The 27,100-nt window shown below is 41.2% G+C and overlaps 2 protein-coding genes across 2 annotated transcripts in view; one reads left to right on the forward strand and one right to left on the reverse strand.

Annotated features, from left to right (window-relative positions):
• Nucleotides 1-609: 609 nt before the first annotated feature.
• Nucleotides 610-11,549, reverse strand: rab21 (RAB21, member RAS oncogene family). The gene is made up of 7 exons (XM_070929157.1): nucleotides 11,145-11,549; nucleotides 6,083-6,142; nucleotides 5,873-5,980; nucleotides 5,277-5,340; nucleotides 4,257-4,311; nucleotides 4,046-4,134; nucleotides 610-3,441 (listed from the first exon to the last, which is right to left on the reverse strand). The coding sequence occupies exons 1-7, from the start codon at nucleotides 11,280-11,282 to the stop codon at nucleotides 3,302-3,304; spliced, it is 654 nt and encodes a 217-aa protein (XP_070785258.1). The 5' UTR covers nucleotides 11,283-11,549; the 3' UTR covers nucleotides 610-3,301.
• A 4,515-nt stretch (nucleotides 11,550-16,064) lies between these two features.
• The window catches only part of LOC139304925 (leucine-rich repeat-containing G-protein coupled receptor 5-like), a 25,196-nt gene continuing 14,160 nt past the window's right edge, over nucleotides 16,065-27,100 (forward strand). Inside the window, exons 1-4 of the mRNA XM_070928837.1 lie at nucleotides 16,065-16,360; nucleotides 23,314-23,385; nucleotides 25,623-25,694; nucleotides 26,588-26,659. Of these exons, the coding sequence (XP_070784938.1) occupies nucleotides 16,065-16,360; nucleotides 23,314-23,385; nucleotides 25,623-25,694; nucleotides 26,588-26,659 (512 nt within the window). The remainder of the gene's footprint in view (nucleotides 16,361-23,313; nucleotides 23,386-25,622; nucleotides 25,695-26,587; nucleotides 26,660-27,100) is intronic.

Here is a 27,100-nt window from a genome sequence, read left to right on the forward strand (position 1 = left end):
TGATTGTTAAAAAGTATTTTTCTTATTGTCAACAAATCCCATGAAAAGTCCCAAACATCAACCAGTCAGTCTCAGTCCTGTCTCACTTCCTGTCTCACTTCCTGTCTGTGGCTCTCAGCCCTCAGCCCATTGGTTCCTGCTGAAGACGTCAATCTTTAAAAACTCCTCACAAATATATAGTTTCATGTTTAAAAACTAACAGCAGGAAATAGTGCATTTGTTGGGGACTATTTTCAGCGGCGGATGAATCCACATGTGGTGCTCTGCTGAGTGTTTGTGGCAGCAGGACGGTGTGTGTGTGTGTGTGTGTGTGGGACTGAGTCCAGATAAACTACAGTGCGGCTCCCTGATGTGTTTTTAATACTACTACTACTAATAAGATATATATCAACACTTGGTAGTAGATACATTCACTGCTGGTTTGAGTCTTTTTGTGGGGTTTGTTGACTAGAAGGAAAATACAGAATATCACCAGACTTTTACTCTGAAGGGATGCACTTTAAGCTGAAACATGCTTTTGTTCCTGTCAGACCTCATTTGAAGAGAAGAGTGAACGTGTAAAAATGTGATTGTGCATTTGAAAGAACGACAATGTGTGCGACACCTCCATGCGTTGTGTAAATCGTTATAATTGTTCTTATTATCTTTACAAAAACACTTTGACACTAGCAGTTTAAAAAAATTACATTTCCAAAAGTGCGCAGATTTGTTTTCCTTTTCAACCACGTTTTAGTTTTCCCAGCACAGCGTCTTTCTCTTCTTTATGTGCGTCGATTTTTCCCAAAAGGCAGATAAAACGTCCCGAATGCGTTTTTTTCTTTTTGTACAATGTCACCGTAGTTTTTTTTTTTCAGTAAGCAGAGATTAATGGAGCTACAGGCCTGGTGGAAAACACAGTAAAAGTACACAGTAGAGAGTACACAGAAAACTTTGTTCATGTACAGACTTCCATCACCGCCAAGTGAATATAACTTATTAAATATTCGCTGTTCAGTTTTTTTATTTACCATTTCTTTTAAAAGTAAAACAAACGAAGCCTTTTACAGAAATCAAACATGCACGGTATTATTTCAACAGAACAGAGTGTGTGTGTGTGTGTGTGTGTGTGTGTGTGTGTGTGTGTGTGTGTGTTTTAAGAACCATGTAGAGGAAGAGGAGGATGAAGGAGCAGCTGCACAATATTGACAAAGCCATTATTATGTCTAGAGCTGAAACAATTAGTCAATCAATTAATTACAATGAGAATTAATTGAAGTTTTTCAAGCAGAAATGTCAGAAATGATGTTTCCAGCTTCAGAAATGTGAAGCTTTGCTGCTTTTCTCTGTTTTATGTTTGTAAATTCAAATATTTTTGGGTTTCAAGGACAAAACAAACAATGTGAAGACGTCATCTCCGGCTCTTTGTCACTTTGTTCTGACATTTTTATAGAATTAATTGATTAAATAACTGAAAATAAATGTTGTTGCTGAATATTTCAACTGTCAAAGACACATTTTTCTTTTTTAGCAAACTGAGATGTTTGTTAAAATCAAATCAAATTTAGGAATAGAAAAATAACAAACATCAATATTTTAATTTACAGAAAATAAAGCTGGATCAACAGCAACAGAGCAGTCGATTAATCAGTCGATCGATCATTAAGCAAAAATGTCAAACATGTTTCAGTGTTTCTGTTTCAGATCATCTGAACTGTTAAACTGCAGAACAGACTCACTGGGATCAATGTTTCTGATTTACTTTTAACTAACATGTTAGCTGGTCAGTTCTTCTTTTTTTTATCCCTAAATTTGAATTTAACAACCAAAAATCAGGTTTAACAGATTTCTTCTCATGATTCATTTATCAAATCCTGTTTTTCTTCTGGTGTGTGCAGCTCTAACTGAAGTCCTGCCTCTTAGTGACAGATTGAAAGATTGAATGATTTAAAAACGACTGGATTAAAGGACGCGTTCAAAGCTTTAACGTACGAAGAAAAGCTGCGTTCAAAGTTTGCACCCGATTCCCCGCCGTGTAAGCTGCGAAGCAGGACGCACAGAGCATGCTCAGTAGAGGCCGAGCCGGCTCACGTCACGTTTTGTGTGTCACTGGCGGCCGTGATGACCCTCGTCTCCACGGCAGCCTGAAGACAGAACTCTGTCTGAGATGGAGGAAAATAAAACCTCCATTCTGTGTAAAAATAATTTATTAAGTTCAGCTGAAACTGAAACGAGGCTCCAACAGTCAGAGAACATCTTCGTCTTCGAGCACAAAACTCACTCTGAATGTCCGCGTTGTGTTGCATTGTGGGACAACAGAGTTAATCAACAGCTCAAAATCAAGTGGATTTAATCTGTTCACAACAAAAAATAACAAAGGTCCCCATACTACCTTTTCCGGGGTTTTCAACACCATCTCATGGCCTTCCTAAGCAGATGAAGCACAGAGAGTCACAGGGAAATAATCTGATTTCAATAATATGATTTCCCTATCATAGGCACAGCTCAGTTGATTAGCTATCTCTATGACAACGGAGCAAACTACAACCGCTGAGGAAGACCATGAAATATAGTTGAAAGGTGAGGGACTTTTTCTTGTCCTGCTCAGACTGTCGAAGCCTCACATTGACTTCAGAAGAACTTTAAGCCTCCATCTCCAGCAGAGTTCACTGACTGTATTCAGACGGAGGAGACCTGAACGAGCCCTTTAATGTTCCTGCAGTTTGACTTTAATCCAGCAGGCGGAGCCGTTTCTCCACACACTGTCTGCCTGACGCTCCTCTGGGTTTGAGAACAGGAAACATGTTTATATTTTCAGATAAATATGATGATTAATGGATGGAGGTTTATACAGTGTGTGTTTGTATGTTTTATCCCCTCAAGACCCCCCCCAAAAAAAACTAAATAAATCTCTGTTGAAGTCTGAGCCTCCATTTTATGTCATCAAAGTTATTCAACTCTTTTATTAACGTTGTTTAGTATGAAAAACACAGACACAGCTGTAGGTCGGAGGTGCCGTTTCAGTTTAAGACTCTTTTATAATAATCAAAGTGCTGAAATGAGATTTTTGTCAAATTCTAATCGCTGCAAACACACTCTTTGTAATCATTACTTACTTTTATTTTGGAGGAAACAATGATTAAGCCATTTTAAATATGATTTCCCACGATCCTTAGCAGCAGAGGCGGTGCTGAATGAACACAGCAGAAACATTTTGGATTACTTTTAGGATTTTAGAGCCGAACGACTGAACAGAGACACTCGGAAATGTGTGTGTGAATATTATGTCTGCAAGCGTGTGTGTGTGTGTGTAAAAGTGTGTGTGCTAGCCAGAAGAGCAGCATCCTCCGGCGGGCGTGGCTTGTGGTTCGTCGTCGACAATCTGTACGCCCCGCCTACTCGATGCTGATTGGCTGGCTCCGTTGCCCTTCAACTTCTCCTCAGCCTGAGCCGTTTCCATCATCCCTGAAGATAAAACACACGACAAATAACCAGCAGCGGGTTAGCTTAGCTTAGCATGAAGACTAGAAACAGGGGGAAACAGCTAGCCTGGCTGGTTTTCGGTGGATTATGTTTCATTTAACTCATTTATTTCCCAAAATGTTGAACTTTGGTTTTAAGCAGCAGCCAAACGGACTGAAGTTTACTTTCTTAAACTTCCTTCCTCCCAGTAACATGAATCCCAAACAGCAGTGAGAACATGACGTTTTGTTTTCAGACTGAACTTTCTGTTTTTTCCCCCCTCAGTTGATTTTAATCCTGCACTTTTTATTGTGTTTTGTTATACATATAAATAAACTTCTCTGACTCTTTGTATTAAAGCAAACTAGAGGATTTCCAAAATGTCTGCACCCAGAAATAAACAGATGATGTGACAAAAACACATCCTTTATCTTTATTTTTGGAATAAAATTTCACTTTGGTCTCGACAGAGATCATAATGTCCCTTTAAAAACGTCCCGTTGTCAAGGTTACTTTGTGAAAACGTCATGGTATTAGCTTGATAACTTCAGGCTCTCATGTTCATATCTGAGGAGATGTCAACAGTGAAGTGTGTTTCAGGTCTTACTTTTACAGAGATCCAGGAAGAGCTCCTCGATGCCTTTATTTAACTTGGCTGATGTGTGGTAGTGTTTGGCTCCCACCGACTCTGCATAACTACACAGAAACAGAGGGAAAGATGGGTACTGAGCATGCTCAGATAACACCAGATCACCACCATCGTCACGGCCGAGCAACAAGGCTCAGTGTTCACGGTGCGTTTCCTCTTTGGTTCTCACCTCTCGGCCTCTTCCACTGAAACGTGTCGGTCTTTGTCCAAATCAATTTTATTACCTGCAGAGAAGACAAAGACAGATTCAGAAAATGTGTTTTAACGTGTGGCATAAGGAGTCCGGGCACTTCAGGGGACGGTTGAGAATAAAAAGCCTTCAGTGAATCTTTAATTCAATCATAAAAATACACCAACACAAGCTGGGACACTTCTATTCCATCTAAAGGCACAGACAGACAACACAAATGATCAACCGTCCCGACGTTCAGTCCCTATAATTTCCTCTTGAGCTGGGGATTTACGGGGTGTTATGTGCCAAACTGTTTCTTGGTTTCCTTCCACGTGACCTTCGTAAAACCACAACTTGTTTTTTCACTTTGGTTTTTGTACAAATGAAACAAACGAGATGTAACATGTTCATCAGTGAGCTTTTGAGGAGCTGCTCTTTTCCCCGTTTCCAGTCTTTATGCTAAGCTAAGCTAACCGGCTGCTGGCTGTAGCTTCATATTGAACATCTTCTCATCTGACTCTCGCTCTTTGCAGTGAGGAGAGTATTTATATTTACAGAAGAAGGTACATCCACCTCCTCAGCTCAGAGTAAAACACAGCCTCAAACTTCACTGTCCGAAAATCAGTCTGATCTTCATGTGATTTACTGATTAATCAAAAACACCAAAATCACATTATCAGACCGCAGCCTCTGTAGCTGCAGCTCTCCCACCGGCTGAACTGGTCCGAGCACTCGATGAACTGGACATCAACAACATAATCCAGTTAAACTTTTTCCCTCATGAGGCCAAAAGCAGACAAATAACTTGATATTCAGAAGCTACAGCAACAAAGCAAACATTTCCTGTCTGCGACACGAAAACATGGAAACAAAGCAGCTGCTGACGTCCGGAGGCTTATTCATGACTTCATTCCTGAGGACACAAACTGTGCTCATGATCGCACTCATTAATAATAATAATAATCATAAGAATAACAACGACTGAGGGAGCAGCGTGTTCAGGTGACGATAACTTACCTACTATACATAAACAAATCTCGTTCCCCAACATTTTCCTCAACTCTTTCACCCAGTTCTTCACCTGCAACAGCAAAACAAAGGAGGATTATACTGAAGAAGAGGAGGAGAGAATAAAAGCAGAGAGGAAGAAGAGTTTCAATATCGCACAAGAAAACCAGCAAAAATTCACATCTGCTGGGCTGGAAACGAATTATTATTGTCATTATCGATTGATCTGCTGTTTATTTTCCCAAATAATCAATTCATTTAGTCCAGAAAATGTCAGAAACGGTGAAATGATTTATTCAGTTTACAAAGACATCAAAGCTGCTGTCAGAGTGGCCGATGGTGTAGCTTAATAAATAAACTCAACGATTAATCAGTTATCAAATCTGTTGACGATTCATTTTCTGTTGATTGACTAATCAATGAAAGTGTAACCACAAATACTTTGTTTCAGTACTTTAGTTTGAAGAATATGTGTCAGATATATAGTTTTACTCAAAGAGTAAAGTAGAAGTTTCACATCAACCCGTAGTTTTGTGGATCAGCAGAACTTCATCAGCTTCTTCTTGTTGGAAAAGATAAAAACATGGCGTCACGCTGAGCGTTACCTTCTGAAAGGAGTCTTCGTCTGTAATGTCGTACACTAGGATGGCTCCATTGGAGTCTCTGTAGTAGATTGGACCTAACGCATGAAAGCGCTCCTGACCTGCTGTGTCCTGCGCACAAACAACAACAACAACAACAACAACTCGTCTTTATATATTCATCCAGTTTACTGTACACCAGCAGCACGTTAGCAGCACGTCACAGACTCTTACCCATATGGCCAGGTTAACTCTCTTTCCTGTGATATTGAGCTTCTTTGTGAGAAAGGACGCCTGCAGAGGAGGAAGAGGAGGACACAGTCATTATAATCATCAGAACTTAATAATTAATCAGGCTAAATGAGAGGCTCGGGTGTTTCAAAGCGAAGTCGAGCCTCGAGTCCTTTCAGACGATAACGGCAACATGATAGAAAGCACAGAGTTATTTCACTCACTCTGACAAGCTGAAGAATGCCATAGTGACGAATCGGCCGGTAATATAAATAAACATTTTGTGTCTTGGCGTTGGGACCAGGACGTGAACCGTCTCCACTCGTCAAACTGCAGAACGCTGACACTGATTCAAAACACACTTTTAGCATTTCTGTACTTCAGTTTCTTGTCATTTCTCAGCAGGTACAGATTGATCTGCAGTGATATAACATTCTTAAACATTCACATGATTATCTTCAGCGTGACCTTTGACCTCACGACCGCTGGATGGTTATTAGTCAGGGACCTGAGGGATTAACATACTGCCGTTCTTACTTTTAATCTCTCCGGAGCGACGCGACGCCTGAATAACTCAGACGTGAAAGTTAAATCGAAGAAGAGCCCGAATGTAAATCGCTCTCTCTCTTCTGTAGGTGTAACTCTAAAGTTCACAGTGAAGACGAGACGATTTATCTTTACTGTATCTTTAGTCACGGTGCCCCAATTCATTCACAACACGCTCATCCTGGAGTTAAACATACTACGACAAACATACTATCTTAGTAATTAGTATACAAGAAATCAAAGTACTATCAATTAATGATTATGGAATAAAAAGACATCATGTGAGAAGTTGTTGGTTGTCTGAGCTGTTTTGTGGTCATTCAAGTACATTTTAATTCCACTGAAGATCATAAGATATTATTTAGTGTCAGAAAACAAGAATCCTTTAATTGTTTTGGTCGTAAAAACAAATAAATCAAACTGACTGCTCAGTAGAAAATATCCCTCAAGATAATATTGTAAACCAATAAGATAATTTTAATTTTTTGGCTTCAAAGTTGAAAAGAAACAAGCGGACGATGATGCAGTGAGGAAGCAGGAGAGGAGATAAGAATATAATTATATTTTCAGTCTCTGACAGACTTTAAATATCAGTTTGAGAAGTAAAAGAAGTTCCTCTTTATCTATAAAACATTCAATACGAGCCGAGAAACAGTAAAACAGTTCTCAGCTACTTCTTATATTGAGCCACAGAACATCCGTCAAGTTGTGAGAGTTTCCAGCCGACAGTTTGTTGAACGCAGCTCTGATAAGAACCAAAAGGTCAAAGTCCGTCTCAGGAAAACGTTTTTCCCCTCCAGGTTTTCCTGATTTATGGGAAAGTTTCAGTGGGAAAGTTTCAGGGTCAAGATTAAGAGAAATGACCTGAAGGTCAGCTGGTTGCTGAACGCTGCTCAAAAGCTTCGACTTGCAGTTGTTTTTGGTGAATCAATTATTTGTTTAGTCTATTGCAGAATCACACGTTTTTATTTCCAACATGTCTCATCTGTTTTATCCTCATTGTTTTTATCTCGTATTATTGTTTCGGTTGTTTTTTATTCCATTTTATTTTTGTATTATCTTAAATTGTATGATTTCATTTGCATCGTTGCCTCCTGAAATGTTTTAATATTGATTGACATGTGCTTACGTACTGTTAATAAATAATTAGTAAATATAGAGCAGTAACAGTAAACAGCAGTGGAGGAATGTAAAGTACATTTACAAGTACAAATTCAAGATACTTGTACTTTACATTACAATGGAGTATTTCCATTTTCTGCTACGTTACATTTCTACTCTCAGAGGCAAATATTGTACTTTTTGCTCCATTTGTCTGACAGCTTTAGTTACTTGTCAGATTTGATTTCTTCCTGGTCAGTGAAAACATGTGTTTCTACATCTTATATAGAGATTTACTCGCCAAACAGAAGATCTACCTGCATTTCAGACCCTGGATGAGAAGAGCAACATGTAAAAACAGCCACTTTCCACTCTGAACAGTCTCATGATCAAACCCCGACAGTTTGATCATGCAGAGCTCGTGCTGGAGATGTTTCTCCACAGTTTCTCCTCCATCATCTGATCTCCTCATCCAGGACGACGCTTCATTTAACGCTCCCTTTAACGCAGAGATCTGTGGAGAATCTGTGCATCCGTTCCCTCTTTGATTCGTGAGTGAAGATGACCCTGAACTGAATTCATGCAAAACATCTTCTGTGTGAAGCAGAGCAGAACATTTCTCTCTGACCAGCAGTAAAATGATCCTTTATCTTCTGCAAACAGTGCCAACATCCAGCTGTGATCCCATCATGCACCTCTGTAGGTCACATGTGAGTAAGTGTAAATGGTGTCTGAGCCCTGCAGACATATAGCTGAGGAGCATTCAAGAGCACGTGACCGTGACCTGGAGGGCTCCGACACATTATTCATCCCCTCTGCTTCCTGGGTCACACAAACACAGCTGAGCTGAAACTTCATTCATTACTACAAAAAAAAACAAAAAAAACACACACACGTTACACCTCGATAATCAGACTCCTTCAATTCTTCACTCACTCAACCTGTCCTGCCACAAGTGGGGACTTCCTACGTTTCCCAGAATGCCTTTCAACAACTCCAGACAGGCAGCAAGGACTTCTTGCTCTATATGTTGGCAGTGGTTGAATGTAACTAAGTACATTCACTCTACTAAAGTACAATTAAGAGGTACTTTACTTGAGTATTTCCACTTTGCACTTATTTGACAGCTGTAGTAACTTTGCAGATTCCAATTATCAAAACAAAATATAAACCAACTAATGTATAGAGTACATTTTGGTGCCAGTACTTTTGTACTTTTATTTAAGTATGTTTGAATGGAGGACTTTTACTTGTAACTGAGTATTGTTATCCATCTGCAGCCACTTCATCCTGACAGCAAACAGAACATTAAAAGCAGCAGATTTCTGGGTGAAGTCTGGCTTCAGGCTCCAGCTTCAACACCAGAAACTGCGAGTACGCAAGAGCTCATGACGCAACCCAGATCCTCCGCGGTGTTCGAGTGCGACGCCAGCTTACACAACCACATCGGACCGAAGCTCGGAGCTAATCAGAGATCTCCAGACACACAGTGGTGGACTGATGCCGTGACAGCGGCTGTAAGTCATTACTGATGCTCCATCACTGGCTGCTCACATGGAAACGCTGCATCACACTTCCTGGAGTTTCCCTTTTACTTTCTCCTCAAATCTCTCAAGTCAGTGAGAGGTTTTTGTAACCGGAGCGCAGCAGAAAAACGACCAAAACAGAGTCATACTGGCAGAGCAGCAGCCTCTGAGCACGCCTGAAATGAGATATGCAAACACACTCAGACTAAAAGCATTTTCTCAGCTCTAAGGCCACTTTCACAATGATATGAACCAATGTGCGGACTCAGTTTACATTACGAAACTTTTCTGTCAACACTTGGCATTTCTGGACTGTTCCCTAAACGTGAAACACAAAAACAAATACAGGACACAAGTTACACCCTGAGCAGTCTGTCTAATTCATTTCAGTTCCATTGTTTGAGACCATCAGCTTTTCTCTATTTTAAGACTGCAACTAACACTTGTTTTATCTGTTGGTTTTTTTAGATTGTTTAGTCGATGAAAAGCCAAGAAAATAGTGAAAATGTTGCATCTTCAAATGTCTTATTTTGTCTGACCAACAGTCCAAAATCAAAAAACATTCAGTTTACAAAGATATAAAACAGAGGAATCCTCATATTTGAGAAACCACAGCATGTTTTGCATGTTTGTTTAATAAAGAGAGAAGGAAAAGGGAAAGAGAGAGAAATAGACAGTGTGCACCTGTGGGTGAGAAATAGGAGGAGGTGAAACTGAAACTTAACTTTTATTTGGCAGTTATAATAATTATGTGGTTTAACAGTGAAGTGTAACTGAACTTAATCTCAACGCTTGTTTATGTTTCGTTGGTCCTGAAGAAACTAAAGTTCATTTGTTCTGAATTCTTCTCTCTCAGCCCAGAGTGATGTATTGTTAGTTGCTTGTTTTATCCGATCATCAATCCAAAGATATTTAGTTTAATGAAGAGAAGCATCACATCCTCACATTTGAGAAGCAGGAAGCAGAGACTGTAAATAAATCGATGTATCAATTATTAAAATAGTGGCCGATAAGTGCGAAAAAAGAAGAATCAGCTGTTCAAATAATCGTTTCAGCTGTACTTGAATAGACTGTTGGGTAGTTTAATTTATAACAAAACATCAGATTTCATCAACTCTTGCTGTGTTTTGTGTGCAGAAATCTTAAATTGTAAAGTAACTAAAGCTGTAGTGAAGTAAAAAGTACAGTATTTCCCTCTGAGTACTACAGTATTGAGTAGTATCTCAACTGATCTCCTCTTATCTGAGGCCAGTTCAGGTTCACATGTCATAAATAACATATATTACATTCAACATCAGAATCTCAAAAATGTGTGCCGAAACAAGAATTTAGTGCTTATTAGTAGTATTAATAGCCTTATAATTGGCATCTTAGGGCAGACAGAGAGCAGCATTGTGTCCATCACTGCAGAAAGCCTTTGATGTGCTGACACTCGGTTGGTTTAATGCTCAGAATTTAGGGCGAGGACTACATTTAATTATTGATGAGACATTGATTATTAACAGTCTGTGACAGTTCTCCCTGTGATGGCTGTGCATCAGACAAACTGGTATCAGAGGTGTATTTCTTGGCACAACCCTGGACGCTTGGCTTTCACCTCCGTCACCCCGGATAATCTCAGGCTCGACGGGCTGCTCCGGTTCCAGCCACAACACCAGCTCTATTTCGCAATAACCCCGCTCTCCCGGGACGGCTGGGGCTGCGCAACACGCGTACACACACACACACACACACAAGTGACAGCTACACAAAACACCCCCACCCCAGCAAAACACCTCCACCGCCCTCTGCTTTGATTTCCAGAAAACAACCATTTCATTTACTGTCACGGCGCTGAGGCAGGTTAGCCAGCTAGCTAACCCGGGTTTAGCAGCAGCTTCCTGGTGTCTTACCTGTAGAGTTGTGATGTGTTTGTCGTTGAATTTGTTTTCGCAGTATCGCAGCACCAGCGACGTCTTCCCCACACAGCCTTCCCCCAGCAACACCACCTTGAACGAGTAGGTTTTGCTGCCCGTCCCCCCTGCCGCCATAGCTGGCAGTTTATTAAAGAAGTCCTCGCCTTTATCAAAACAAGCGTTATCAAGCTAGCGCTGCTAATGCTAACAACGTCGGAACTGAAGTCCTGCGTAGCTCACATCAGCTTCCGACTTTGGAAAAACAGGTAAAATCAGGAGAAAAACACCTCGACAGCATAAGCGAATCTGACTTTGATCAATGTCTACTAACGGGTGTGAGGGAGATGGGTCTAAACTGTGACCTACTTCCCCTTCTAACCTGATGCGACTGCCTGATTTTCACCCAACTAATGGCGTCTCTCTGAGCTAATAGTTAGCCGGCTAGCTCCGCCGAAGATCGTCTATATCCGGGAAGATGGATCACTTAGTTCTTTGCGTACAGGCAACAGACATCCCACCCTCTTTTTAAAGTCTTGCTTGTGTCCCTGCAATCTCTTGAACACAGTATATGCTCTCAAATGTGGTTTATTTCATGGGGCTCTCTGGAAAGCTGGAACACGACACTGGAGTCTTCTGTTTATTTCTGTGTTGCCCCGGTAACCAGAGCCAACGAGCAGCACAGGAGTTGGTCCTCAGAAGTCAGGGCAGAGTGAGAGCTCTGTGCTGCTTCCTCCTCTCTGCAGCATCACATGATGAAAGGGTCGGCTGCCTGTCACAACCCCCGGTGCTGCGGGGGGTTTCTGATGTTGGCACGTCAGACAGTGAGCAGGCTCGAATAATCATTTAACTCATCATGTGAGGCATCATTTTCAAATAAGCACAATTGGACTGAAATGTGAATGTCATTAATTCAAAAGGCATTTTGGGAACTTAAATTTTCATGTGATGTTGAAAATCATCTCGTATTGTTATTGTGTCCCTTTTTCCAGATTTGATTCATCTTGTATTACTATTTAAAGGATGCAGAATACAGAAAATAGATAGAGTTGTAAATCTTATGTTTGGACCAATGATATATGTATTCCCTCGGCTTCCTTCCTCAGAGGGTCCTTAGTTTTAATGGATAGCGAACAGCAGAGATGTGACAGCAGGGGTCAGAGGTCACCACCCTGATTTGAACAAATTATGTTAAAGGCAGCGGGGTACCAGGTAGCCACATACATATACATATACTGAGGTTATATTTCCCCAAATGCTACAAAAACATCTAAATAGTTTTTAAGTATTTGATTTTTCATGTTGGGAAATCCTTTATTCCTTTTTATTGGCCTAAATGTGTTGAGTCCTACAGGCTATGAAGTATCCACCACAGTGTTTTAATTATAGGATGTAAAAAATACACCTCGTCAGTGGTAGCTACTGCCACGGGCAATACTTTATTTTCAAAGAAGCTAATATTAGAGATAACAGAGACAGTGTTCAATTAATTAATTTCAAATTAATTGAGTCTTTCAGTCAGTGCACAGCAGGACAGCTGTACATTAATGTTGCAGCTGGTAAAGGTAGAGTTCATTTCAATTGATTACTGGGTATCTTACAGTAATCTATAATAATACATCATAATTTATTAGTTGATTATATTTTGTATTCATAATCTGAATCTGTGAAATAACTAAAATTATCAGATAAAGGTCGTGCAGTAAAACGTAAAATATTCCCCTCAGAATTGTATTGAATAGAAGCATAAAGCAAAATGGAAATACTCAAGTACAAGTACCTTAAAACTGTATTTCAGTACAGTACTTGAGTAAATGCACTTAGTTACATTCAACCCCTACTCTGAAATGCTCCTTCTGCTTTCTTGCTCTACATGAGCCTCCTAAAGCACCCCTGGAACTTCTTCAAGGAGCCCCAGTTGGTTAGTTGTTTGGTTTATTGACTCAAACAATCTTTCTGTTTCTGTGGCCGCAGTACAGCCAGTGTACCAGTAGATGGCAGAGTCTGACTGAGAACAGAACAGCAGGTGAATAAAGAAGAATCACTGCCACCAAAACTAATACAACCAAACTAACGTCAATAATAATGTCAAGTCATTTGTTTCTCAGCTGTGGAATACTTGTTTGCATTTAAAAGTCTCACATGAAGATAGTTTTGTTTTATTGTTTATCGTGTTGTTGAGGTATCATGGAGGAGTTTCAAGAGGTTTTAGGGTTTTATTTTACAAAAAATAAAAATGAGCTGAATTCTTTATCTTTAATTTTTAATTTGTAATTTTCTTTGACAATTTCAACAGTTGGTCCAGTGTTTAACAGCATTGGTTAAAGTTAGTTAGGCGGTAGGATTTATAACGTGCATTCAGATTGAATGTGAAGCCTGTGCAGATAGCTGGAGATGTTAACTACCTAATAATGTACCATCATTTTAAATTTAAGTCAGGACCTGATTAGCTTAGCATAGCATATAGACTGGGAACAGGGGAGGGGGCGCAGCTAGCCTGCCATATTCAAAGTTCAAAAATACACCCACCAGCTCCTCTAAAGCTCACTGATTAACATGTTTCCCCCTCCTCTAATGTTTTTTAACATGTTTTTGCGACCAGCCTTTATTACAAGTTTATAGTACATTGTTAGCTAGTTAACAGCTACAGCTAGCATCTGCACAGGCTTTTTGTACATATGCATGTCAAGAGGTTAGAAGCTAGTTGTTTCCCCCTGCTTCCAGTCTTTATGCTAAGCTAAGCTAAGCTTCACATTGACCGTACAGAGAGAGAGTGGCATCAGTCTGAACATCCAACTCTTTGTGAGAAAGCAAGTAGGTGAAAATATGTTGAACTAAAACAGAGTCTCTGTTTAAATAAACAGACTGCTGGTTTTAGACAGATTGCTTCACACTGTCAACAGTTGCATCATTGCTTTAGTGCAATCTGAGTGTGTGTTTGATAACCATCTTTATATCTCACCTTTACCTGCCCCCCCACAGACACACACACACACACACACACACTCCATAATAGAAAGAGTCACTGTCTTACTTCCATAACACACACACAGGAAGTCAGAAGTGTAGAACAAACTTATAGAGTGTCAATCATTAACCAGAGCTCAGTGTGTGTGTGTGTGTGTGTGTGTGTGTGTGTGTGTGTGTGTGTGTGTGTGTGTGTGTGTTTGGGGTTGATATTAACATTGAATGAAACCACCACTGTGGAATTAAAGGTGCTCTTTTATGCAGCAGCCTCTTGTTTCTGACCATGAGCGGCTCAGACAGACCAGCTGCTGAACACAGTGCAGCATTTAGCAGCTACAGAGCCAGATGTTTCCCTCCAGAGGTGGAGGAGACCAAACACAGAGCTAACAGAGAGAGAAGACTGGACACGACTCCACATGGAGGACCGTGCTGCTCTGTAGCTGCTGGAGGGGATGATAGTAATTCAAGTAATAGTGATATTAATGTAACGATTATCATACTAATGATGTTGCTGATAACACATTATTAATTCATCTTTATTTGATTAATATTGATATAATAATAAAATTGTTTAGATGTATATACAATAGCACAAACCGATACTAACTGAATTAAAACAGTTAATGATAAATAAATCACTGAGAAGTTATTAAAAAGAACATCTTTTGGGGCCTTGGAGGCTCCATAATTGAACACCGGCATAATGAGCCGCCTACTTTTACTTTGGATACTTTAAGTACTGCTAATACTTGCTGGGCTTTTACTTGTGATGGAGTGTTTTTACTTTGTGGTATTGCTACTTTTACTTAAGTACAGGATTCATCTCCAACGCTGGAAATTAAACTACGAATTAAAACGACATAAATGTTATGAAAGTCGAATTTTTTACATAAAATGTCAAAATAAATCTGTTAAATGTTGAAGGTTTTAATGGTTTCTACTTGTGATGAACAGGTGGACCCCCCCCCACCCCCCCCCCCCCCCCACACACACACACACACACATCGATGAAATCACCAAAATAAGAATGTATTAATTCATTTATTCAACTATTTTGTTTTATTATTGTTTATTTTTGCCATTTCTGCTGTTCATGTGTTGTTACAATGAGCAGTTACCACAGACAGAGGTAGAGACAGACAGACAGACAGACAGAGGTAGAGACAGACAGACAGACAGACAGAGGTAGAGACAGACAGACAGACAGACAGAGGTAGAGACAGAGAGACAGACAGACAGAGGTAGAGACAGACAGACAGACAGACAGAGGTAGAGACAGAGAGACAGACAGACAGAGGTAGAGACAGACAGACAGACAGACAGACAGACAGAGGTAGAGACAGACAGACAGACAGACAGACAGAGGTAGAGACAGACAGACAGACAGACAGACAGAGGTAGAGACAGACAGACAGAGGTAGAGACAGACAGAGGTAGAGACAGACAGACAGACAGACAGACAGAGGTAGAGACAGACAGACAGAGGTAGAGACAGACAGACAGACAGACAGAGGTAGAGACAGACAGACAGACAGACAGACAGAGGTAGAGGCAGACAGACAGACAGACAGACAGACAGGGTATATAAAAGTAAACGGGGCTGGCACAATGTTGTAGTGTGTGTAGAGGGACTCACACACACTCACACACACACACACTCTCTCTCTGCAGCTCCACGCGTGCAGCCTGGAGAGCGACCAAACTGCTGACTTCAGCTCAGACAAGCTGAACGTCTCATTTGACTGTTTTATTTGATTTCTGCGCTACTTTCAGTCCAGATACGGTCAGCTCACGTTAACCTGAACCGTCTCCCGTCAGTAGAGACCAGAAACCGACACAACGTGATCCACGTCCGAGGCTGCAACTCCTGTGTTTTTATTATTTCTGAAAGTTGTTTTTTTTTTTTTTTGCTGGACCTGAAACTTTTAGCCTCCGGGAGAAACCGCGGAGGACATGCCGGGGTTTGTGGCTTTGTTGGCCGCGTTTGCAGTTCTCTCGTCCGGGTTAAGGAGCTCCGTGGCCGCGGGGGAGATGCGGAGCTCCGTGGCCGCGGGGGAGATGCGGAGCTCCGCAGTGACAGCGGCGGCTCGTCTGAACAGCTCTGCGGCGGACGGGGAGAGAGGAGCGGGGCGGGCCGGCTGCCCTGACCGCTGTCGGTGCGAGGTGGACGGGCTGCTGCACCGGGTGGACTGCTCGGACCTGGGGCTCCGGGAGATACCGAGCAACCTGAGCGTCTTCGCATCTTACCTGTAAGTCAACACCCAGGGTTTAATGTACCGGCTCACCAACCTGCTGCTCTTCATCTGCAACTCAAGTCGTGTGTGTGTGCGTGCGTGCAGCGCGTGCGTGGATGTCACGCAGTCGTGAGAAGCGGAGCACCTGTCCCCCGCCTCTGTTTATGTCTCTCGCGCCCTGCCACCACGCGCGCGCACGTCATGTTGTGGTGGTTAAGGCTGGAGGGGTCAGTTCAAACTCAGTGCTGACAGGAAGTGGAAGTAAGCAGAGACACCTCCAGGGCTTCTTTCACAGGTCTGACAGTTTCCTCAGGAAGGTTCTGAAAGAGGTTCATGGAGCAGGTGAACAGGTTCCAGCGGTTTTTGAGGAGGTTTCAGTGGTTAGAGTTCCACAGAGGATGCTCAGTTGGTACGTCAAGAGATTCCTGGAGCTTTTGAGGAGTTTGGGGGGGTTTGAAGAGGTCCCATGGCTACAAGATGGGTTCCAAGAACTTGGCAGAACAGGTACAGGGGTTCTACAATAGGTTCGAGGTGTCCTTGAGGAGATTTCAGGTGTCCATGAAACTGTTCCAGTGGTGCTTTTAAAAATTCCTGGAGCTCTCAAGAAGTTCCAGGGGTTCTGGAAGAGGTTCAAGGATTTCTTTAGGAAGGTTTACGTGTTCTTAAAGGTTCTGGAGGAGGTTTCAGGTGTCCACCTTGAAGATGTTTTAGTGGTTCTTAAAGATGTTCCACAGAGGATGCTCCACTGGAGCTTTTGAGAGATTCGAGAGATTTGGTTTTAAGAGATGGGTTTCAAGAACCTCACAGAAGTTTAAAGTGTTCTTGAGGAAATTCAGGGATTTAGGGGTTGTTAAGAAGTTCCAGGAGTTCTTGAAGAAGTTTGAGGATGTCTTTAGAAAGTTTCAGAGGTCCTTAACGAGGTTCCTGGAGCACTGGAAGAGGTTCAGGCATGCTTGGTTCAGGTTTCAAGAATCCTTCAGGACATTTCAGGTGTTCTCGAAGAGATTGAAGGAGTTTTGAGATTCCAGGGTTCTTTGAAGAGGCTCCTGAGGTTCATCATTGACCTGGTACCTGGACATTCAGTCTCTCATCAGGCCCAGACCACGACCTCTGCTCCTGTGCAGAGTCTTAAAGTATATATAAGTACAGTATATATACATTTAAATCAAATCATTCATGTCTGGGCTGCTCCAATGTATCACATGCTTTGGAAAAATGGTCCCCAGAAATGTTAAAGTTTGTGATTTGTACTTAAAACTGTGAAAACGTCAGCATGGCGCTTTAACAAAAGTGTCAAGTGAAGTTTCAGTGTTTCTACTTGAGTGTGAACTCTTGTTAAAGCGAAACACTAAAACTAATTCAAATCCATTTCACCTCACAGCAGGTGACCAGCCTCGATACCAGGCGCGTTTCAGCTCTGGCAAAACCATTACGTCACTGTGTGTGTGTGTGTGTGTGTGTGTGTGTGTGTGTGTGTGTGTGTGTGTGTGTAGAAGGAAAACCTGCCCGTCTTGGCTGTGGTCTAAAAGCAGCACAATGTCCAGGATTTAAATTTCACTCTCATTAAAGAAAACCTTCTTCTATTCAGAATAGCTCTGTGTGTGTGTGTGTGTGTGTGTGTGTGTGTGTCAATGAAAGCACTTTCCTTACAGTTTGTCTAAGACAGGCAGATGGACACACACACACACACACACACACACACACACACACACACACGGCGACAGCCGATCAAAGGTTCTTTGTGTCTTTATTAAAGCTCCAATCAGGAATCGAATCCAACAAAACATCAAGGAGTTTCTGTGAGTTTCTGTGTTTGTGGGTTTTGCTGGTTGGCAGTATAACTGCTGGTCACCAGTATAACTGCTGGTCACCAGTATAACTGCTGGTCACCAGTAAAAGATTCAAGAACTAACGCAGAACACAGAAGAATACACCAATACATACATTTATATTTCTAATATATAAAAACATGAAAATAAACACATGTTGTGTCTATGTGTACTTATATGTGTTACTGCTGGTCACCAGTGTCCCACAGCCTTCTGCAAACTGGTCACCTTTTTATGATGCGTTCAGGTTCTAGTCGGTATCCTCCAGGTGTTTGTGTTCAGGTGTTCTTGGGTCGCTGGTGAGACATCAAACACACACAGCGGCGGAAGCAGTGTTCAAATAATTTACTTCAGTCAAAGTAGTAATACCACATTATTAAAATACTCCACTACAAGTAAAAGTCCTGCATTCAAAATCGTACTTAGTATCAGATTTTATAAAGTGGTCAACAAGTTCACATGTTTTGTCAGTAAAATCTTAATCTGAAAAGTAACTATGACTGTAATTTAAGTGCAGTAAAAAGTACTTTTGAAAAGTTTACTTTGAAACTATTGTACTTTTTACTTCAATGCATTTATCTGACAGCTTCAGTTACTTTTCAGCTCAAGATTCATTCCTATAAATGAAACTACATGACAGTGTTGTACGACAGTAAGTAGTTACAAGGAGTACTTTTACTTTGATGCTTATACTTCTGTTATTTTGTGGTATTTCTGCTTTTACTTGAGTGAACGATCTCAATACTTCTGCCGTCACTGAGTTCAGCCAATAATAATCAGCCAAACGTTGTGAGAACATTTAAAGAACTTTCTCAGAATACGAGACAGTAACAGACAGACAGAAGGAGAGTGTAAACTGACTCCCCCTGATGTCTGTCTGTCTGTCTGTCTGTCTGTCTGTCTGACCACCATCACTCTGAATACTGCCATCTGTCAATGCCTGTGTGTGTGTGTGTGTGTGTGTGTGTGTGTGTGTGTGTGTGTGTGTGTGTGTGTGTGTGTGTGTGTGTGTGTGTGTGTGTGTGTGTGTGTGTGTGTGTGTGTGCACTCGCTGCATGCCTAAGCAGAGCTGTCTGAGGTCTGAATGGGCCTGTAAGTCTCTATTCTACGTCTGACTGACAGCACGAGCACAGGAATGCATTTAGCTTCACTGTGATGAATGAACTGATGTACATATGAAGGATTTCTCTGACCCCGCCCCCTTTTGGCAGCCATGTTGGACGTCAACAGCTGAGCCGACTGTGTCGTCACCTCGTTCACCTCCAGTCATCTCTCATTTGTTTACACTAAAATATCTGTTTCAAGTCTCTCCTTTTGGTAGAATCCTACTTTATTAAATGAAAGACAGTTTTATGACAGACGGACAGGATCTGAGTACTTCTTCCACCACGTGATACAGTGGTCTCACACAGTGCCACTGGTCTACAGGTGACAGCAACGCACAAAGAAATACAGCAGAAGAAGAAGAGGAGACTGTAAGTAGGCAGGTTTCAATCCTTCGTTCAGTGGACTCTGGTGAGAAACACTGAATGTAAACAGGAAGGAGAAAACTCCTCCGGGCACCTTTAACGTTTGTTATCTTGACCACAAATGCACGTTTTGTTTTAAATCTTTAGACACGCAGTGATACTGTAAGACATCAACATAATTAAATCTCACAGTTGCGTTTCTTTATAGACCTCTGTACAGTCTCAGCTGCCATAGAGACTGTTTGTTTGTGTCCTCCCTCCCACAGAAACACACAGATCTGTACAGAGCTGTTGTTGATCCTGTTGGTATCTTTTTCTTTGGGAGGAGGCAGCACAGAGTGACAGGACGGATCGGGGAATAAACCCCCTGCCTTCACTCGCCCCGGGGGGCCCCCGCTGACCCGCCCTCGAAAGACTGAAATAAAGACAGAAAGAAAGAGTGAAAGAGGACAAAACCAGAGAGAGGCCTCGCTGTCACACTACGCCTCCAAACTACACAACTCTCTTTTCTTTCTTTCTACTGAGTTTGTCTTTCTGCGGGCCGCCGCCATTTGAATAATCGTATGATATCCATCAGTTTGAGCCCGAGGAGACGGAAAAAAGACAACACACACACACACACACACACACAGCTTCATCTATCTTATTACCAAGAGGAGAAAAAACACACAACATGGCGAATGTGTTCGTCTTTTCTTTCGTCCTTCTTGTACTGCGTTCATGCCTCTTCAGTTCAAGGATCTGAACTTGTACAATAACTTGGTTTCTTGTTGCGGATCAAACTGTGACACACATGATATGAAGGAAATAAAGGGCTCAGGGTCACGTTGATAATGTGACTTATACAGGAAAAGGTCTAATAATAAAAAGGTAGAATTGTATAAAATCAAGGTCAAAGCCTCGTCAAATTAAACAGTTGTCTTGTGATGACATCATGTGTCAAACACTCAAAATATTACGACTTTTCTTTGTAATATTATGGCTTCATTTTCAGAATATTACAACTTTAAACTCAAAATACTTTTTCTTTACTTGTGAAATATTACAACTTTTTCTTACACGTTTGACTTTATTTGCAAAATAATACGACTTTAATTGTTAATATATTAAGGCTTTTTCCTAGAAAATGTTTGACTTTACTCTAAAAATATTACAACTTCTATTTCATAACATTACGACTTTAAATATTTTGACTTTATTCTCAAACTCTCGGTGACTTTGTTTCAATTAAAAAGACATCAAAATGTCCCAAGAAGAAATGAAACTACTTCTGCAGTATAACACACGTCTTCCATGTCATTTCATATGCTTATGTATACACAGCTCACTGAACACGTGATACATACAGTATATTTAACAGATAGAAACACTGAATACATCCACAGAGCACCTGGAGCACCAGGTTTATCAGAAAAATCCAGCTGTTTCAAAATAAAAGCTCTGGTGTTAGAAAGCAGTGAAAGACATGCAGAATAATCTGAGCATCAAACTGCTGATGTGATTGTTGTTCATACACTATGAGCTCATATGACATCATAGGTTTTAGCCAGCAGGGTAATCAGTGCCGGGTACTTCCTTATTGTTAAAGCACAACTGCCACCACCATCCTTATTATCATCCTCATCATCATTACAGTGTACTGTGTTTATTTGAATTCAGTAAAGTCCCACATCTCAGGACCGAAGGAAATCAAAACATACAACGTGCGCTCTTGTTGGACCAGTCCAGCATCACTCTGTGGTGGTGGAGGAAATATTAACTCAGTTTTAGACTCTCTCAGCAAACTTAAGCTAACAGTGTAAGGAGAAGTGCATAGAAATAATAAATATTAATAAATACATTTTAGTTGCAGCCCTAGCAACAGCTAGCATTTCTGAACTGAGATGTCGATGATCCAACACAGCTAAAACAGTAAAAAGCTAATGTAATATTAGCTGTGCTATGCTACCTATGATTTAACAGTCGCTCACAGGGCAGGAATCGAAAGTAGCATTAACTATGCTAAGCTACCTATGATCCAACATCAGCTAACAGGACAAAGCTATGCTACCTGTGATTCAACATTAGTGAACAGGGCTATAAGCTAATGTATCATTTGACATTAGCGGGCAAAGTTAACAACAATCCAACATTAGCTAACGGGGCACAGAGCTAAGGTAACATTAGAAAGGCTAGGCTAGTAATCCAACACCAGCTAACAGCACAAATGTGGGCCAAGCTAAGTCGTTTAACATTAGTTACCAGAACTCAAAGCTAACATAACGTTAGAGGTCAAAGCTAACGGTGATGAAAACATTAACAAACAGGGCACAAAGCTATATGTTTGGCAACAGGGCAAGATGCTAAGTAATATTAGAGGAGGAAAGTTACAGCACTCAGTTAGCAGGACAACCAGCAAGATTGTTAAATTATCTTGAATCATTTCTGCTGTTTGTCAAGTTTGTAAATAGTTTAATAAAATTCCAAAAAAATAATTTCCTCTAATAAACCTTTCAACTCATTTATGGCTTCAGATTTTTCTCCCTGTAAATCAAGTTTGAAATAATGAACAAACACATGCAGCCTCTTGTATGAATATAGATTTTTATGGTAACTGTTGATGTTAAGATATGCGACCACATGTAGAGAACATTAACATTACAGAGCCGTCAGTCTGGCCAATGAACAGCCCACTGTCTGAAAACACACACATGTATATAAATGTATGTTGGGAGTGAGTTAGCTAATGAATGAAGTCAATGAAATCTGCTTTCAAGCACAGTAATACAAACGCGTGTGTGTGTGTGTGTGTGTGTGTGTGTTAAAGCAGTAAAAGCCAATCAGCCGTGACACTGTTAGTCTGGTCAGAGTAAAGAAATGTTCTGCTAAAATAAGTCCAAACAAACCTTCTCTCTGTGTGGACTACCTGTCGACAATGTTGTAAAGCCACACACACACACACACACATTAACAGGCTTTATGGAGTGTTGAGAAAGTTCCTTAACAGCCGGTATATTCAACCTGCAGACACACCCTCAGTGTGTGAGACAGAGACAGTCTGTGTCCTTTCAGGCCTCCTGAGTGGAGAGACGCTACCTGCCGATAGTTATCAGACGGCACAAAGAGCAGAAAACAGACGGAGTCAGATAAGGAAAGCAAAGAAAGGAGGAGGAACGTCACGGCTGCACACACACAACAGACGATGTCCCTGTCTCTCAGTGTATTTCTACACTGTTGTATTACTACTACTCATCAGAGTACTTCTTCCACCGCTGCAGAAGTCATTCATTCTTTTCTTCGCTTGCTTTCCGTCTCCTTCCAGTAACTTCCACTCCTGCCTTGTTTCTCACTCAGGTGTGTGTGTTGACTCGTTTCTTTCAGCGGCTCTTTGAAGCAGCCCTGTGTGTGTGTGTGTGTGTGTGTGTGTGTGTGTGTGTGTGTGTGTTTGAACATACCAGACTCTCTGTGGCCGTTATATGAACTTTGTCTCTTCAATGAGTCGTTTATTTCTTATTTCTAATTGACTGTCTGCATCAGGATGTTGTTGATGTCTTGTTTATGGTCTTAAAAAGCATTGTTTGTTATTTATTTCCTTAATACAAAGCGTTGAGTGTCAGCAGTGTTTCCAGGTGTGATGGCAGAGAGACATTAACAGTCACCTCTCTGTCTCTCTCTCTTTGTGTCTCTGCAGTGATCTCAGTATGAATAATCTGACTGTGTTGTCCAGTGGAGCTCTGTCCAACCTGCACTTCCTGGAGGAGCTGTGAGTCACACACACACACACACACACACACACACACACACACACACACCGGTTCATTCCTTGCTGACATGTCATCATTTGGAAATCTTCCCCAACATCACCGTGTTAAAGTTTAGGAGGTGACATCAGTTCACTTCCTCAACACCTGCTGAAATCCTGGAAATCTCAGTGTGAATGAAAGAGAGACTCTCTGCCGTCCTGTTTGATTCTGTCAGTGAGACACAGTTTAGACGCTGTGTGCAGCAGAGACGTGCATATTTACATCTATATATTTTAGAGCTGAGTGGATTCATTTATTCATTTATATTAAACTGAACATCTTTGGGTTTTTGACTCTTTGGGTCACGTGGTTGCCTTTCGCCCGTTGATTGGTTGCTGAAACATCAAGAAGGCGGGTCTTATCTAACGTGAGCCTGTCAGGAAGAGAGAAGGAAGATGGAAAATACCATCGTTACAAAGTTGGTGTGCTCTGATGTAACTCACTTTGTCACACTGGTCACTTTAGGAAATCTGGGCTTTTTTCTGACATTTATAGACCAAATAAGTAACTGATGAATTGAGAAGAGAATTAACTGATTAATCGATAAAGAAAACAATTATTAGCTGCAACCCTAATATGTCTATTTACATAGTGAGGTTGTTGACATTGCACACAAACATCCAACGTGAATGTGGTTTGTAAAGAGGGTTACACGGTCAAGATGTCAGCATCTTCCTTGTAAATATAATTTTTAGTTTTCCTTTTTTATTTCTTGCTTTAGTGCTACTTTTTTATTGCCTAGTTTATTGTTTTATTCTATTCTAAGTTAAAATGTTTTAGTATTTGTTTATACTTTTTCTGTGTGTGTAGCATGGGGGGGGGGGCTACTACTGCATTTCATTGTGCAATCATGTGTTGTATAATAAAACAGAAGCCACTAACCAAACCACTGGTCCACAGTGAGGTCTGTCTCACAGCGAGTGTTTTTTATCCCCTCATGTGTGACCGAAGTCTGCAGGAGTCCAGAGGACATTTGGATTCATGCGTGAAGTGTGTGACTGACGGGCGTTTAGCGGTCATCTGCCATTATGCACATGTTGTGTTGGAGTTCCTTGTTGAAAAGCGAGCTCTTGATACATCAGTCCATCTATGTTTCAACCCTCAGATATCTGCATGAACTCTGGTTAGTGGCTGAAAGACTGACATGGATGATACTTGGTGAGGGTGTCTGAGCGGGCGGCGAGCTCAGATATCTGTGAGGATACGACATGTAATCCCATCTCTCCTCGCCTCCTCAGCAGCGTCATATCATGTATGAACACTTTCATTATCATGAAACTCTCCAGACAGAAGCTGATGGACAAAATGAAAACACAGTAGAGAGACCCAGAGACAGAGCCAGAGAGAGAGAGAGGGGGGTCAGCCTCTGAACAGCTGACCTCACAGAGACCTGAACATGACTCTGACTGCTGTTCTGCTCTGCTGCCAGCTATCTGTGTTTATATGTGTGTCTGTGTGTGTGTGATATTTGTCACCGCGGCGTGAGAAACGTCACTACGGCGATAGGACACCGCAGAGGTGCATGCTGGGTACATGCGGACTGGCTGAACTCTGCGTGGCCTCTAAAAACAAACAGACCTGCAGGAACCAGTACAGCTCAAGTTTTCTACTGGTTTGAAGGGAAATACTCACTGGGAAGCTCATGTTTACTGGGAAACAAAGATATCTCACCATAACTAGATGTTTGACTATTGATACTTAACTAATCAGAAAATTGTGTACAATATAATTATCCCCAATGTTTATCTATTATACGTATTTTATATCTATTTACTGATTAATTCTATTTGTTTATTTTGACCAAATCTGGTATAAATACATGTAAAAGATGGTGCAAAGCGTCTGAGATAACACAAAGAATCATGTGTATCTTGTTATCAGTACACCTCGTCTGAGATCAGTTGTGCAGTTTGTGTAGCTCCATGTCAGTCTGAGACAGATGTCTTCAAAAAACAGCTGCAGGTTGAAAATTACTATAATTACTATAATAGCTGGATTTTATTGTTTTATTGTGTTTAATGTTGATACTGTTTGTTTGTTTCAGTATATATTGTATTCTTCTGCACACATGAGCATCATTATATTATTTTATTATTATTATATAGTTTTTTTATTCTGAAAGGAGGCGGATTTCTGCAAACAAAATCCTGGTAACTACTTCCTGAGTCAACCCTCTCTCTGCGTCTCTCTGTTTCAGACGTTTGGCGGGAAACGATCTGTCATTCATCCCCAGAGGAGCGTTCACCGGCCTCTACAACCTCAAAGTGCTGTGAGTCACAACCATCACAACTGAATGCCTAACCCTTACCCTAACAACCCTAACCTAAACCTGAGTCTAGCCTGAACTTTAAAACCAAGTCTGAACCTTTGAAGTAGTCAGGACCAGCTAGAATGTCCTCGCAAAGCAGAAATGTCCTCACGACGACAGTTTACAAATTGGTCCTCACAAAGATAGCAGTACAAGCCCACACTGACACACACACTGTAATAATGTTTGGTATGTTTACTGGTGCTAATCATTCACAGAGACGCTTTGAAGATTTCATGAGTGTCTCAGTTTAATGAAAAGTTTGGAACAACACTTCTGTTCACTGTTTACGTTTCATATGTTTACTCATGTCAGCCACTTTTTTCTGTTGTGTTTCATCCGTCCCTCTGTTCAGTGTTGGGATCATCATCATCATCATCATCATCATCTTCGTTGTCTGTTGTTTCATTCAACTAAATACTAAAACAACTGTTACTACAACTCATACTAATACTGCTACTACTAGAGTTTTACACAATCCTACAAACACTACAACTACTGCTAGAGCTAACAGCAACTACAACTGTTAATATTGGTACTACTACCACTACTACTACTATTACTGCTGCTACCAGAGCCCGGTTAACCAGTAAGGGTCCCTACTGAGCCCCCATCTACCACACCATGAAGTCCAGTGCAACCAGTACTCCTGTCCTGCAGTAATACATCATTTGTATTAAACACATCTTTAAGAGGAATATGCATCATGTGAGCAAGAAAGCAAATAAGCGTATTCCCCAAAATGTCCGACTGTTCTTTAAGTCATGGTTGTGTTGTTTGTGTTGTTTGTTGTCTTTAACATGTTGATTGTTTTCACTCTTTTTTTCATTTGTTTACTTGTCGTATGTTTCCAGGATGCTTCAGAACAACCAGCTGAAGTCTGTTCCTGCCGAGGCCTTCAAGAACCTGCACAACCTGCAGTCACTGTGAGACACACACACACACACACACACACACACAGACACACACACACACACACTCATCTTTTTGTCTCGTTTTACAGTTTGGTGGAAAGGAATCTCCAGTCACACACACACACACACACACACGTGGACGAGTATATTAATGTATGTGTTCCCTCAGTCTGATAACACACAGTAATTATACTGAAACTGTACCTGTGTGTGTGTGTGTGTGTGTGTGTGTCTGTGTCTGTGTGTGTGTGTGTGTGTGTGTGTGTAGATAAGGGTATAAGAATGGAGACGTCTGAGTCTTTCTTTTCGTCCAGGGTCTCTCTCTCTCGTTCTCTCTCATTTATCTGATGGATCATTATGTGAAGTCCCATCCTTCTCTTCTCTCTCTGTGTGTGAACAGAGGAGGTATTGTCAGACAGACAGGCAGACAGACAGGCAGACAGACAGACAGAA

This window comes from Enoplosus armatus, chromosome 22, assembly GCF_043641665.1.
Source record: "Enoplosus armatus isolate fEnoArm2 chromosome 22, fEnoArm2.hap1, whole genome shotgun sequence".
NCBI classification, from domain to species: domain Eukaryota; kingdom Metazoa; phylum Chordata; class Actinopteri; order Centrarchiformes; family Enoplosidae; genus Enoplosus; species Enoplosus armatus.